This window comes from Trachypithecus francoisi, unplaced genomic scaffold (assembly GCF_009764315.1).
Source record: "Trachypithecus francoisi isolate TF-2019V2 unplaced genomic scaffold, Tfra_2.0 Lachesis_group19, whole genome shotgun sequence".
NCBI classification, from domain to species: Eukaryota; Metazoa; Chordata; class Mammalia; order Primates; family Cercopithecidae; genus Trachypithecus; species Trachypithecus francoisi.
The window spans coordinates 37,319,418-37,333,979 of NW_022681464.1; the positions used below are offsets into that span (position 1 = coordinate 37,319,418).

Below are 14,562 nucleotides of genomic sequence, written 5' to 3' on the forward strand. Positions count from 1 at the left end.
TACCTAGCCAATGATACAGTGTATATAATATACAGAACTTGGACTCTGGATTAGTCTGTTCCTGCATTCCTATAAAGAAATGCCTGATTCCAGCACTTTGGGAGGCTGAGGCGGGCGGATCACGAGGTCAGGAGATCGAGACCATCCTGGCGAACACGGTGAAACCCTGTCTCTACGAAAAATACAAAAAAATTAGCCGGACGCGGTGGTGGGCGCCTGTAGTCCCAGCTACTCGGGAGGCTGAGGCAGGAGAATGGCGTGAACCCGAGAGGCAGAGCTTGCAGTGAGCCAAAATTGCGCCACTGCACTCCAGCCTGGGCGGCAGAGTGAGACTCCATCTCAAAAAAAAAAAGGCCTGAGACAGAAGTCACAATCTTTTTTGTAACCTAATGTCAGAAGAGACATTCCATCATATTTGCTGTACTCTATTCACTAGAAGCAAGTCACTAGATCCACCCCATACTCAAAGAGGGATTACAAAAGGATATGAAAACATGGAGGCCAAGATCATTAGGGCCAGTCTAGAGACTGCCTACCTCAATGACAAACAATTATACAATGCTTTACTCTTGGAAAGATGCAGTTATTTCTTTCATCATTCATTGATCCAGCGGTATTGATTGTGCACCTACTCTGTGCCATGCCCTGGAAATCCTGGGAGCAAAGCAGATGTTCTCCTGGTCTTCATAAAACCTACAGTCTAGTGTCCTCAAAACTAAACCCTTAAATGATTTTGATCACAAAGAATAAAGTGTTTCAGATAGCAAGAAAACTTATTTCAGGAACTTTCTGTCTTATTAACTGCTTTTTCTTAACTGCTGCTCTTGTAAATAAAATACTGATGACCTTTCAGTAAAGAAGAAAAATTACCTTAATCTTCCTACATCATAATTCTGTGATAACCCCTTACTTGGATCTACAGACTTTCTAGCTCAGTGACAGCCCAAGTGATTAACTTCAATTTCTGTACTGACAATATAGTGTAAGGCCTACAGATAAGAAGTTTGAGTTCACCCAGCTGTGGAAAGGGAAGCTGCTTATGAATTTAGCTCTTCATCCCTCACAAGCCAAAAACTGACAGAAAAATTCATGAGGTCACTGATATGGTTTGGCTGTGTCCCCATCCAAATCTCATCTTGAATTGTAGCTCCTATAACCCTCATGTGTCATAGGAGGGACCCAGTGGGAGGTAATTGAATCATGGGGTTGGGTTTTTCCCATGCTGTTCTCGTGATAGTAAATCTCATGAGAACTGATGGTTTTATATAGGGCAGTTCCCCTGCACACACTCTCTCTTGCCTGCCACCATGTAAGATGTTACTTTGCTCCCCCTTCACCTTCTGCCATAATTATGAGGCTTCCCCAGCCATGTGGAACTGTGAGTTCATTAAACCTCTTACCTTTACAAATTACCCAGTCTCAGGTATGTCTTTATTAGCAGCATGAGAACAGACTAATTACAGTAAATAACTGACAGAAAAATTTATGAGGTTGGTAAGGCCCCATTCGGAGTCTATGGCCATGCTTTGTCCTCTAATGAAAAACTTGAGAGGTTTTTGACAAGAATTAAAACCAAGATGATTTCAGTGATTTCAAAATAAACAAACACATGATTAGTGAAAAAAAAGACAGGAAGAAATGCCTGAGACTAACTAATTTATTTTAAAAAGTGGTTTAATTGGCTCATGGTTCCCCAGACTGTGCAGGAAGAATGGTAGCATCTGCTTGGCTTTTGGGGAGGCCTCAGGAAACTCACAATCATGGCAGAAGGCAAAGGGGGAAGCAAACACGTCTTAAATGGCCAGAGCAGGAGGAAGACAGAAAGAGGGAAAAGGTACCACACACTTTTAAACAACCAGATCTCATGAGAACTCTATCATGAGAACAGCACCGAAGTGAGAAACTGCTCCCATGCTCCAATCACCTCCCACCAAACTCCACCTCCAACACTGAGGATTTCAATTGAACATGAGATTTGGGCAGTGATGCAGATCCAAACCATATCAGACTCAGGTAGAGCTGGTTATAAATCCTGATTGTAGCATTAGTGGGTAGAAGCCATATATTATACCTTCTTTACCTCCCACAGTATTGTTTAATAAAAATAATACAAGGCCATTGTTTTGGACTAAGCTTCTGCAATAGGCCTGAACAGACCAGTCGAAAAATCAAAATGCCGATACCATTTTGCTTAAACTAAGATTTGATGTTAAATCTTAAAACTAAGATTTAACCTCAGTTTAGGTTTGGTGATGTGGAACAACTTAGTTTAGGTTTGGTGATGTGGAACTTTAGCATGGGTGATCCTTCCTGGAAATCAGGAGAGAACAATAACAGCCATTTTCTCAAATAGGCCAGTTTAACTCTTCAATAAGAATGATAATAGAGTTCCCTCTACTTTAATCCTTAGACAAAAATGGTAGCATAAAGTAATTGGATGCTAACTAATCAGTTATTTTTCTACTGTTCTGTCTAAAAGCAACTATTATACTCTTTTTTTTAATAGGTATATAGTAGGTATATATATTTATGGAATACATGAGATATCTTGATACAGGCATATAATATGTAATAATCACATCAGGGAAAATGTATTTATAAATACACCTCAAGCATTTATCATTTATTTGTGTTACAAACATTCCAATTATACTTTTAGTTGTTTTTAAATGTATAATAAATTATTGTTGACTGTAATCACCCCATTGTGTTACCAAGAACTTGATCTTAATCATTCTATCTAACAATATTTTTGTACCCATTAACCATCCTTACTTCCCTCACAACCCCTTCTACCCTTCCCAGCCTGCGGTAACCATCATCCTATTCTCTGTCTCCATGGATTCAACTGTTTTAATTTTTAGCTCGCACAAATGAGCAAGAACATGTGAAGTTTGTCTTCTGGTGCCTCGATTATTTCACTTAATATAATGGCCTGCAGTTCCATCCATGTTGTTGCAAATGACAGGATCTCCTTCTATTTTTATGGCTGAGTAATACTCCACTGTGTATATCCACCATATTTTCTTTATCCATTCACCATTTGATGGATACTTCGATTGCTTCCAAATCTTAGCTATTGTAAATACTGCAGCAATAAAAAAAGGAGTGCAGATATCTCTTCAATATATTGATTTCCTTTCTTTCGAGTATATATCTAGCAGTGGGATTGCTAGATCATATGGTAGTTCTGTTTTTAGATTTTTTTTTGAGGAGCCTCCATACTATATTCTCCATAGTCGTTATACTAATTTACATTCCCACCAACAGTGTACAGGGGTTCCCTTTTCTCCACATTCTCACCAGCAGTTGTTATTGCCTGTCTTTTGGGAAAAAAAGCCATCTTAACTTGAGTAAAATGACATCTCATTGTAGCTTTGATTTGCATTTCTCTGATGATCAATGATGTTGAGCACTTTTTCATATACCTGTTTTCTATTTGCATGTCTTCTTTTGAGAAATGTTTATTCAAATATTTTACCAGTTTTTAAAATCAGATTATTAGATTTTTTTCCATAGAGTTGTTTAGGCTCCTTATATATTCTGGTTATTAACCAATTGTCAGATGGGTAGTTTGCAAATATTTCATCCATTCTGTGGGTTGTCTCTTCACTTTGTTGATTGTTTGCAGAAGCTCCTGAACTTGATATAATCTCATTTGACCATTTCTGCTTTGGTTGCCTGTGCTTGTGGGGTATTACTCAAGAAATTTTTGCCCAGACCAATATCTTGGAGATTTTCCCCAATGTTTTCTTTTTATAGTTACATAGTTTGAGGTCTTCGGTTTAAGTCTTTAATCCATTTTGATTTGATTTTTGTATATGGCAAGAGATAGGGGTCTAGTTTCATTCTTCTGCATATGAATATCCAGTTTTCCCAGCGCCATTTATTGAAGAGATTGTCCTTTGCCCAATGTATGTTCTTGGCACCTTTGTCAAAAATGAGTTCACTGTAGATGTACGGATTCTCTATTCTGTTCCTCTGTTCTATGTGTCTGTTTTTATGCCAGTACCATGCTGTTTGGGTTACAGTCACTCTGTGGTATAATTTGTCACTCTGAGATTGGTCACTGGTGTCTTATTTAGTTCATTTGGTGAAGTCATGTTTTCCTGAATGATCTTGATGTTTATAGATATTCATCCATTTCTAGGTATTGAAAAGTTAAGTATTTATTGTAGTCTTCTGGTCTGGGCTTATTTGCACCCATCCTTTTTGGGAAGGCTTTCAAAGTACTCGAAGTTGAGTGTTGTGATCTAAGTCTTTGGTCACTGCAACCATATCTTCATTAGCCCCCAAGCCCAGTAATGCTGTGATTCTTGCAGCATCATAGAGTTAGCGCCTTGGTGATCTTGGGTAAAATTTGAGAGAATCCCCTAGATTACAAAGCAGTCTCTTGTTCTCTTCCCTTACTTTTTTCCAAACAAATGGGGTCTTTCTGTATATGCTGAGCTTCCCGGAGCTGGGGTAGATATGACACAAGCACCTTTGTGGCCACCATCAGAGGAACTGCAGAATCAGATTCAAAGCCAGCACAGCTCAAGGCCCACAGTGACCATTGCCTAGCTACCAATAATATTCACTTCAGGTCTAAGGGCTCTACAATCAGCAGTGGCAAATACAGCCCGGCTTGTGTCCTTCCCTTCAGGGTGGCAGGCTCTCCCCTGGTCCAGGGAAAGTCCAAAAATACCATCCTAGAAGCCAGGATGTGGAGTTGGAAATCTTAGGAATCCAACTCTTAGGAATCCAACTTTGTGCTTACTCTACTGCAGCTTAGCTGGTACCCAAGCCATGAGAAAAAATTCTTCCCACTCTTCTTTCTCCTTTCCTCAAGCATAAGGAGTATCTCCAAGCTGGGCGCGGTGGCTCACGCCTGTAATCCCAGCACTTTGGGAGGCCGAGGCGGACAGATCACCTGAGGTCAGGAGTTCGAGACCAGCCTGACCAACATGGAGAAACCCCGTGTCTACTAAAAATACAAAATTAGTCAGGCGTGATGGCGCATGCCTGTAATCCCAGCTACTCGGGAGGCTGAGGCAGGAGAATTGCTTGAACCCGGGAGGCGGAGGTTGCAGTGAGCCAAGAGTGTGCCATTGTACTCCATGCACTCCAGCCTGGGCAACAAGAGTGAAACTCCGTCTCAAAAAAAAAAAAAAAAAAAAAGGAGTATCTCCCAACCACTGCCACAGATCCACAGTGAGTACTGCCTGGTGACCACCAATGTTCATGCAAAGCCCAAGGGCTCTTCAATCAGCTTGTGGTGAATGCCACCAGATCTGGGTATCTCACTTCAGGGAACTGGGGTCCTTTCTGGCCCCAAGTGAGTCAAGAAATACCATCCAGAAGCCAAGACCTGGAATCAGAGGCCCCAAGAGCCCATTCAGTACTCTGCCCCATTGTGGTTGAGCTGGTGCCCAAGCTGCAAGACACAGTCCCCTTCCCTCCCCTTTCCTCAAGGAGTCCTCTTACCTCTCCTTTCTTCAAGCAGAAAGAGTCTCTCCTCATGACCACAACTGGCAATGCACTGGATCACACCTGAAACCAGCATGGCACTGAGTCTCACCCAAAGCCCACAGTGAGTACTGCCTGGCTACTGCTAGTGTTTATTCAAGACCTAAGAGGTCTTGAGTCAGCAGGTGATTAATCCTATCAGGACTAGGTTCTTCTCTTCAAGGCACTGCGTTCCCTTCTGTTCTATAGTGTGTCTATAAATGTCATCCAAGAGTGAGGGCCTAGAATGGGGCCTTGGGACTTTGCTTTGTGTGCTGTTCTACTATGGCTGAGCTGGTATCCAAGTTGCAAGACAAGGTCCTCTTTACTCTTCCCTCTCTCCCATCTCTTCTTCACTGTCAAGTGGAAGAAATGACTCTCTCCCAGAGCTATGAGCTGCACTGTCAAGGGCTGGGGGAGAGGTGATGTAAGCACTTATTTGGCCACCCTAGCTGATGTCTCACTAGGTTGCATGGACCCTAAGTTCTCTGGCTCTGAACCCAGCACAGCATCAGGACTTGCCCAAGAGTTACAGTCCTTGTGGCCTAGACTGCCTTTCAAGTTTATTTAGGGGCCCATAGCACTTTAGTGTATAATGATAGACCTAGCCAGAACTCAGGTTCTGACCACTGAGGTGAACAATTCCCCTCTGGCTAGGATGGGTCTAAATGCTCCCTCCGAGGGTGCCAGATCAATTCTGGCCTTTATTGCTCTCTATTGTGACCATCAACACTGAGTTCCAATGCAAAGTCTCACAATCACTGCACTCTCCCTCCCCCAAGCACACAATTTTCTCTCTGCACCATGCAACTGCTGCTGAGGGATGAGGGAGGGATGGTGTTGATGATTCAAGACTGTCTTTCCTACCCTCTTCAGTGCCTCTTTCCTTACCATGATGTTAGAACTAGGTATTGTGATCACTCACCTGATTTTTGGTTCTAATGGAAGTGCTCTCTTGTGTGAATAGTTGTTCAATTTGGTGTTTGTGCAGGGGGACAATCACTGGAGGGTTCTATTTTGCCATTTTTCTCCACCTCCCTCCTGACTCTTTATTCTTTGCTTCTTCTTTCTCTAACCTTTCTCTGTCTATAAAGCCAATCCCTTCTGTCCAGCTTATTGGAACATTTATTCTGTTTTATGGAGTAAGGTGTTACCCAATTCTAGAATCACAAATAAAGTCAGTTGAGATTTTAAATATTTGTCATTTTGTCTTTTGACAGTATCATTCACAATGCGAAGTATATAGTAAACATACATTAAATTTTTGTTGAGTGACATTGACTTATTAGCCATTCAAGTAAAAGACACACATGCACAAAGGTACACATATGCCCACCATATTTACCTCCTTCCAGCTATATAGTAACAGGCAGGTTCTAGCAGAGCCTTTGAGCTCTTCCTGGTAAGATAATCCCCAAAGTTACTAGGGTTAGAAAGAAGTTGACACCTTCATTTCTGAAGTTTACATATTCTCAACTCAGCAACTTCAAAATCAATTTATAGGGGTAGTACCAGGCCTGCTACTTACCTTGTGACCTGAGATCTACAAATACAGAAATAGTAAGCTCTAGATTACTAACAATTCTCAGTCTATCTTGGGTTATTTATTTATTGTTACAACTCAAATATTTAAAGAATATTCTTTCTGGTCACTGCTTGTGGTGTTCCCTTCAGTAATTTAGTCTAGAGATCACAAAGGCATAAATTATAATTCCAGTAAACATTTTCTCAGAATTGTTCTTTTTTTCCATTCTTCTCCATCATCTTTTAATAAAAATAAGACCTGAGCAAATATGCACAAATTCTAATTTGTTTTATCCAGACAAACTTTAAATCCCTCTTGCCTCTAACTTTGTTATTTATATTTATGATACAATATTAGCTATATTTTTATACAACTAGAGAAAAGCAATTGCAAAAATTTATCAAGAATTCCTTTCCTAAAATTGTTCTCGTAATAACCACAAATTGTTAGCATCTATCACCATATGATGTAATCATATGAAAGCCTTTTCTAGCCTCATCCCCATAAGGTACCTCTCTATTATATTATACTGATAAATGCCAAAATGTTTTGCATGACACTTAATCTATTACAGAATTCTACAGGGAATGCTAGACTACTACTCAAGCTTTCTTATAAGCAGCTACAGCTAAAAGTTCAGCATCGTATTCTTAAATCAACGGATCTTTTTCCTTTACAATATTTATTTCTGACAAAACAATTTACAACTAAATACAACTATATCATAAAATCAATACAAACATATACCGGGAGTAAATATGCTGCTGTGTGCTTGAAGAGATCATGATTACATATTCAGCATAGGGATAGATGTGGTATTTTGAAGACAGTCATGTTATGCTATCCTATAATGCAGGGAATTCCCAAGTATACCTGATAATTGATTATGAGTAATTATGATTTACAGATAAAGCCCAAGTTTATACTAGCCAATAGTTAAATCCCAATATTTCATTATTATGTGAAGGGAGCATTACTTTTGGGTAAATACAAATGGAAAATTTGTCCCTAAATCTTTCTTCCATTTCCTTCCCCTCTCAGATTAGTTGTGAAATTGCTATTTGCTCTTTTCTATAGGACATTATTATTCAGCTTGGTGCAACATAGCACCATTATGTCCCTTGGGTTTTTTACATTAATTAGCTCAACTTTTCTATTGTTAAAAAAAAAATTATATATTTTTTGAGAATATTGTTCAGATCTTTATTATGAGTTTTTAAAAATTTTTGTACTTAAGGGTGAAAATCACACACACTCAGAACACTTTTATCTTTGAGAAACTTTTTTTTAACCATTTCACATGTTTTATACCTTTTCTGGAGCACTTATTTATGAAGGGCAGCAGAATACGCCACCCCAAATTATAACACTTTGGCATAGGGATTATTTTGAGCTGAAGCCAACTGAGAAGAAGCAGAGAGGAGGAAAGCTCTCTATACTCCTCCTATCTTCCTTAAACTAGGATATAAGGTTACAAAGGTGTCTTTCCACTCCCCATCACCAAAAACAACAAATGCTAATCACCAAAGTCAACTTTAGACCCTGGTCAGCCTTAAGATGACATCAGAGGCATCTACATAACCAATTGTACTAACTAGCTTTTATCCACCATGAGTTTCCCATTCATTTGCCTTCCCACAACTTGTTGCCTTATGAGACTCAAGGTCCTTTTTCTTTGTCTTGTCAGTTCTCTAAAAATGTATAATTCTTTGTTGAAGATGCTATATAAGCCAAGTTCTAAGTCACTTCTTTGAGAATTACTCATTCCGTGCCTACTTCCCGTCTATGTATGAAATGAACATGTCAGTATTTTATTGAGGATTTTTGCATCGATGTTCATCAGGGATATTGGTCTAAAATTCTCTTTTTTTGTTGTGTCTCTGCCAGGCTTTACTGGCAAACCGGATTCAGCAGCACATCAAAAAGCTTATCCACCATGATCAAGTGGGCTTCATCCCTGGGATGCAAGGCTGGTTCAACATTCGCAAATCAATAAACGTAATCCAGCATATAAACAGAACCAAACACAAGAACCACATGATTATCTCAATAGATGCAGAAAAGGCTTTTGACAAAATTCAACAGCCCTTCATGCTAAAAACACTCAATAAATTCGGTATTGATGGAACGTACCTCAAAATAATAAGAGCTATTTATGACAAACCCACAGCTAATATCATACTGAATGGGCAAAAACTGGAAAAATTCCCTTTGAAAACTGGCACAAGACAGGGATGCCCTCTCTCACCACTCCTATTCAACATAGTGTTGGAAGTTCTGGCTAGGGCAATCAGGCAAGAGAAAGAAATCAAGGGTATTCAGTTAGGAAAAGAAGAAGTCAAGTTGTCCCTGTTTGCAGATGACATGATTGTATATTTAGAAAACCCCATTGTCTCAGCCCAAAATCTCCTTAAGCTGATAAGCAACTTCAGCAAAGTCTCAGGATACAAAATTAATGTGCAAAAATCACAAGCATTCTTATACACCAGTAACAGACAAACAGAGAGCCAAATCAGGAATGAACTTCCATTCACAATTGCTTCAAAGAGAATAAAATACCTAGGAATCCAACTTACAAGGGATGTCAAGGACCTCTTCAAGGAGAACTACAAACCACTGCTCAGTGAAATCAAAGAGGACACAAACAAATGGAAGAACATACCATGCTCATGGATAGGAAGAATCAATATCGTGAAAATGGCCATACGGCCCAAGGTTATTTATAGATTCAATGCCATCCCCATCAAGCTACCAATGACTTTCTTCACAGAATTGGAAAAAACTGCTTTAAAGTTCATATGGAACCAAAAAAGAGCCCGCATTGCCAAGGCAATCCTAAGTCAAAAGGACAAAGCTGGAGGCGTCACGCTACCTGACTTCAAACTATACTACAAGGCTACAGTAACCAAAACAGCATGGTACTGGTACCACAATAGAGATATAGACCAATGGAACAGAACAGAGTCCTCAGAAATAATACCACACATCTACAGCCATCTGATTTTTGACAAACCTGAGAGGAACAAGAAATGGGGAAAGGATTCCCTATTTAATAAATGGTGCTGGGAAAATTGGCTAGCCATAAGTAGAAAGCTGAAACTGGATCCTTTCCTTACTCCTTATACGAAGATTAATTCAAGGTGGATTAGAGACTTAAATGTTAGACCTAATACCATAAAAACCCTAGAAGAAAATCTAGGTAGTACCATTCAGGACATAGGCATGGGCAAGGACTTCATGTCTAAAACACCAAAAGCAACGGCAGCAAAAGCAAAAATTGACAAATGGGATCTAATTAAACTAAAGAGCTTCTGCACAGCAAAAGAAACTACCATCAGAGTGAACAGGCAACCTACAGAATGGGAGAAAATTTTTGCAACCTACTCATCTGACAAAGGGCTAATATCCAGAATCCACAAAGAACTCAAACAAATTTACAAGAAAAAAACAAACAACCCCATCAAAAAGTGGGCAAAGGATATGAACACACATTTCTCAAAAGAAGACATTCATACAGCCAACAGACACATGAAAAACTGCTCATCATCACTCGCCATCAGAGAAATGCAAATCAAAACCACAATGAGATACCATCTCACACCAGTTAGAATGGCAATCATTAAAAAGTCAGGAAACAACAGGTGTTGGAGAGGATGTGGAGAAATAGGAACACTTTTACACTGTTGGTGGGATTGTAAACTAGTTCAACCATTATGGAAAGCAGTATGGCAATTCCTCAAGGATCTAGAACTAGATGTACCATATGACCCAGCCATCCCACTACTGGGTATATATACCCAAAGGATTATAAATTATTCTACTACAAAGACACATGCACACGTATGTTTATTGCGGCACTATTCACAATAGCAAAGACTTGGAATCAACCAAATGTCCATCTGTGACAGACTGGATTAAGCAAATGTGGCACATATACACCATGGAATACTATGCAGCCATAAAAAAGGATGAGTTTGCATCCTTTGTAGGGACATGGATGCAGCTGGAAACCATCATTCTTAGCAAACTATCACAAGAAGAGAAAACCAAACACCGCATGTTCTCACTCATAGGTGGGAACTGAACAATGAGATCACTTGGACTCAGGAAGGGGAACATCACACACTGGGGCCTCTCATGGGGAGGGGGGAGGGGGGAGGGATTGCATTGGGAGTTATACCTGATATAAATGATGAATTTATGGGTGCTGACGAGTTGATGGGTGCAGCACACCAACATGGCACAAGTATACATATGTAACAAACCTGCACGTTATGCACATGTACCCTAGAACTTAAATTTAAATTAAAAAAAAAAAAGCCAAAAAAAAAAAAAAAAAGAAATGAACATGTCAATAAACTTGTTTGCTTTCTCTTGTTAATATGCAATCTTTTGGCCGGGCGCGGTGGCTCAAGCCTGTAATCCCAGCACTTTGGGAGGCCGAGACGGGTGGATCGCGAGGTCAGGAGATCGAGACCATCCTGGCTAACACGGCTAAACCCCGTCTCTACTAAAAAATAGAAAAAACTAGCCGGGCGAGTTGGGCGCCTGTAGTCCCAGCTACTCGGGAGGCTGAGGCAGGAGAATGGCGTAAACCCGGGAGGCGGAGCTTGCAGTGAGCTGAGATCCGGCCACTGCACTCCAACCTGGGCGACTGCGAGACTCCGTCTCAAAAAAAAAAAATATGCAATCTTTTGTTGTGGTATGACGGATCAAAGGAAAATTATTGTTTTCTGCCCCTTAGATTTATATTCTCAAGTGTAATAATTATAATGTCTAATATTTATTGGATATTTAATGTGTGCCCACCACGTGGCTCAATACTTTGCCTCCATTCCTCCTTTATATCTAAGCAAGTACTATTATTATTATTATCCACATTTTACATATTAAGCAACTGATGGCCAGAAAGGCTAAATAATTTTCCCAGATTCCACCAGGAACTAGGGGCTGGAACAGAGAGTCACAGTGAGACAACTGATTCCAGAGCCTACATCTTAACTACCTCACCGTATCTCTTCCTCATAGCTAGCTGCCCATATTTCAGTCTTTGTTGGCAGTCTTACCTAATATACATTCAGGATATATTTTAAACAATTATATAAACACAGCATATTCTAGCTTCTCAGATCAAGCTCTACACAAAGGCAGCTTAATCAGTTAGAGGCATAACAAAACAAAGAGCCCAGCAGTAGGACAATGAGCAGGACACAAGTTATTCCGCCTTTCGTTCTGGCATGTCAGTATTGCCTCCTCTCACGGCCCTGAGATTCCCGTCAGTCTAGGCATCATAGGTGACACATAACATCCAGTGAAGAAGGGACGAATTCCATGCTGCCTATCTAATTTTTGTTTGTTGAGTTCTTGTTTTTGGGGGGTTTTTTGTTTTTTGTTTTTTTGAGTTGTAGAAACCTTTCCCATAAGCCTCCCAATGGACTGACCCTTGGGTTTCATTGGCCAATATTGAGTAATCTGCCCATTCCCAAATCAATCACTGGTAAGGGCGATAAGATCACCTGACTGGACTAGACCAATCATGACTTACCCTCTGGAGCTGGAAAGGGAATCCCTGAGCACATGTAGGTGAAACCCGTGAATAAAATCAGGGTACTGCCTACAAAGAAGAATAGAAATGACTGTTAAATATCTAACCAATGGCATCCGTGCATCCATCTCCCTTTATATGTGTATGTTGTGTATATGTATATACATGATCTATCTATCTATCTATCTATCTATCTATCTATCTGCATCTATGTATGCATAAACCCACCAATGTGTGCCCTCCAGAGGATTAATTATAGTTTTTAGAGGGGAGAGTTGTTTTTTCTTTTAGATCCAGACCTGTGGAGTCACAGAAGAGTTATTGTTGACATCTACCATGAGAAGTCAGTGTTATTTCCTCATTTTGAGATAAGAAACTGTTCATTATTACAGTGAAAGTTCTAGCCCTGACCTACTAATAACTATTAACAGTTTGAGTATCAAAATACAGACATTATTCCATTAATACTATGTCTATGAATTTCAGTGAATTTCACTATAATGTCAAGGCCTTTTGTCCTCATTTTTCAATAACAATTTGCTTCTTAGACAGGTGCGGTGACTGATGCCTCTAATCCCAGCACTTTCGGAGGCTGAGGTGGGAGGATCACTGGAAACTAGGAGATCAAAACCAGCCTGGGCAACATAGTGAGACCCAATCTCTCCACAAAATAAAAATGTAAAAATTAGCCAGGCATGGTGGTGCATGCTTGTAGTCCCAGCTACTCAGAAGGCTGAAGTGGGAGGATTGCTTGAGCCCAGGAGTTCGAGGCTGCAGTCGTGCCACACACTCCAGCCTGGGTGACAGAGCAAGGCTCTGTCTCTAAAAAAAGAACCAAAGAGCCTGTTCCACACCTTCCATCCCTGTGGGAGTATTGAGATGGAACAGGAAGAAAGGAGTAGAGAGAAGAGAGAGGCAAATAAATTTAGAAGGTTTTGAGCAAAGAGACAAGAAGGGAGCAGGAGTTTGGAGGTCAAGGACAGAAAAGATGCCCCAGGCAGCCTCAGGCCTCTGCAATCCAGAGGGCCTCCTTTAGAAACTACAACCATTTTGGTTTCCACAAGAAGAGCATTTTACGCTTTTACAGAATATCCAAGGCCTTCATTTTCTTCCTTTTCCTCAGCATCTTCTTTAGCATGCCCTCCATTTTAGATCCTGTCTTTGTGATCATCCAGTCTCAGCATTCCTCTTTCCAACTTCTGACAACCCAAAGAGGTTGGTATGTCAAATCCCAGCCAAGAGGCGTGGCAGGTAGATGTCAACCATAACTCTTCTGTGACTCCACAGGTCTGGATCTAAAAGAAAAAACAACTCTCCCCCCAAAAAACTATAATTACTCCTCTGGAGGGCACCTTTTTCTCACACATTGGATGATTTCTGCATACATAGATGCAGATAGATAGATAGATAGATAGATAGATAGATAGATAGATCCCCTATAAACATATACACAACACACACATATAAAGAGAGATGGATGCGCGGATGCCATTGGTTAGATATTTAACAGCTACCTCCCCCACTTTATTTCTCACCATTTTCCCAGAGTCACACAAGGCCCACTTCCCCACCTTTATTTCTTACCATTTTCCCAGAGCCACACAAGAACCACCTCCCCACCAGGCGTGGCAGGTGGAAGCATCTAAGGATAAAAACAACTACTGACAACTGCCCCATATGTAGGATTTGCTTTTCATGACCAGAGCAAATACACTTAAGCTGCGTCATCTCTAACGAAAGAATATATAATACATATTTTATATATGTAAGAAGTTTTTTTAAGCTGATTTCTGATTTCACTTTCCTCAAGCAGCTACAGAGTAGAATAGAGGTTGATCAGCCCAGCTGCAAACTGGAGGAAAAGAAGGAAAGGAAGAAGGCTGCAGTCAGAGTTCCATGACACTAGTGAGCTGGTAGAGAAATTTTCTCTTCTCCAGCGCTGACTGAAAGGATCTTTAAAAGCAGGTGAGCCACAGAATTGGAAAAAACTACTTTAAAGTTCATA

The 14,562-nt window shown here is 40.3% G+C and overlaps 1 protein-coding gene across 1 annotated transcript in view; it reads right to left on the bottom strand.

Moving 5' to 3' along the window:
* Positions 1 to 5,434: 5,434 nt before the first annotated feature.
* METTL4 (methyltransferase like 4) overlaps positions 5,435 to 14,562 on the bottom strand; it is a 124,517-nt gene continuing 115,389 nt past the window's right edge. Inside the window, exons 9-10 of the mRNA XM_033178206.1 lie at positions 12,558 to 12,626; positions 5,435 to 5,532 (exon numbers count right to left, since the gene is read on the bottom strand). Of these exons, the coding sequence (XP_033034097.1) occupies positions 5,450 to 5,532; positions 12,558 to 12,626 (152 nt within the window). The 3' untranslated portion in view covers positions 5,435 to 5,449. The remainder of the gene's footprint in view (positions 5,533 to 12,557; positions 12,627 to 14,562) is intronic.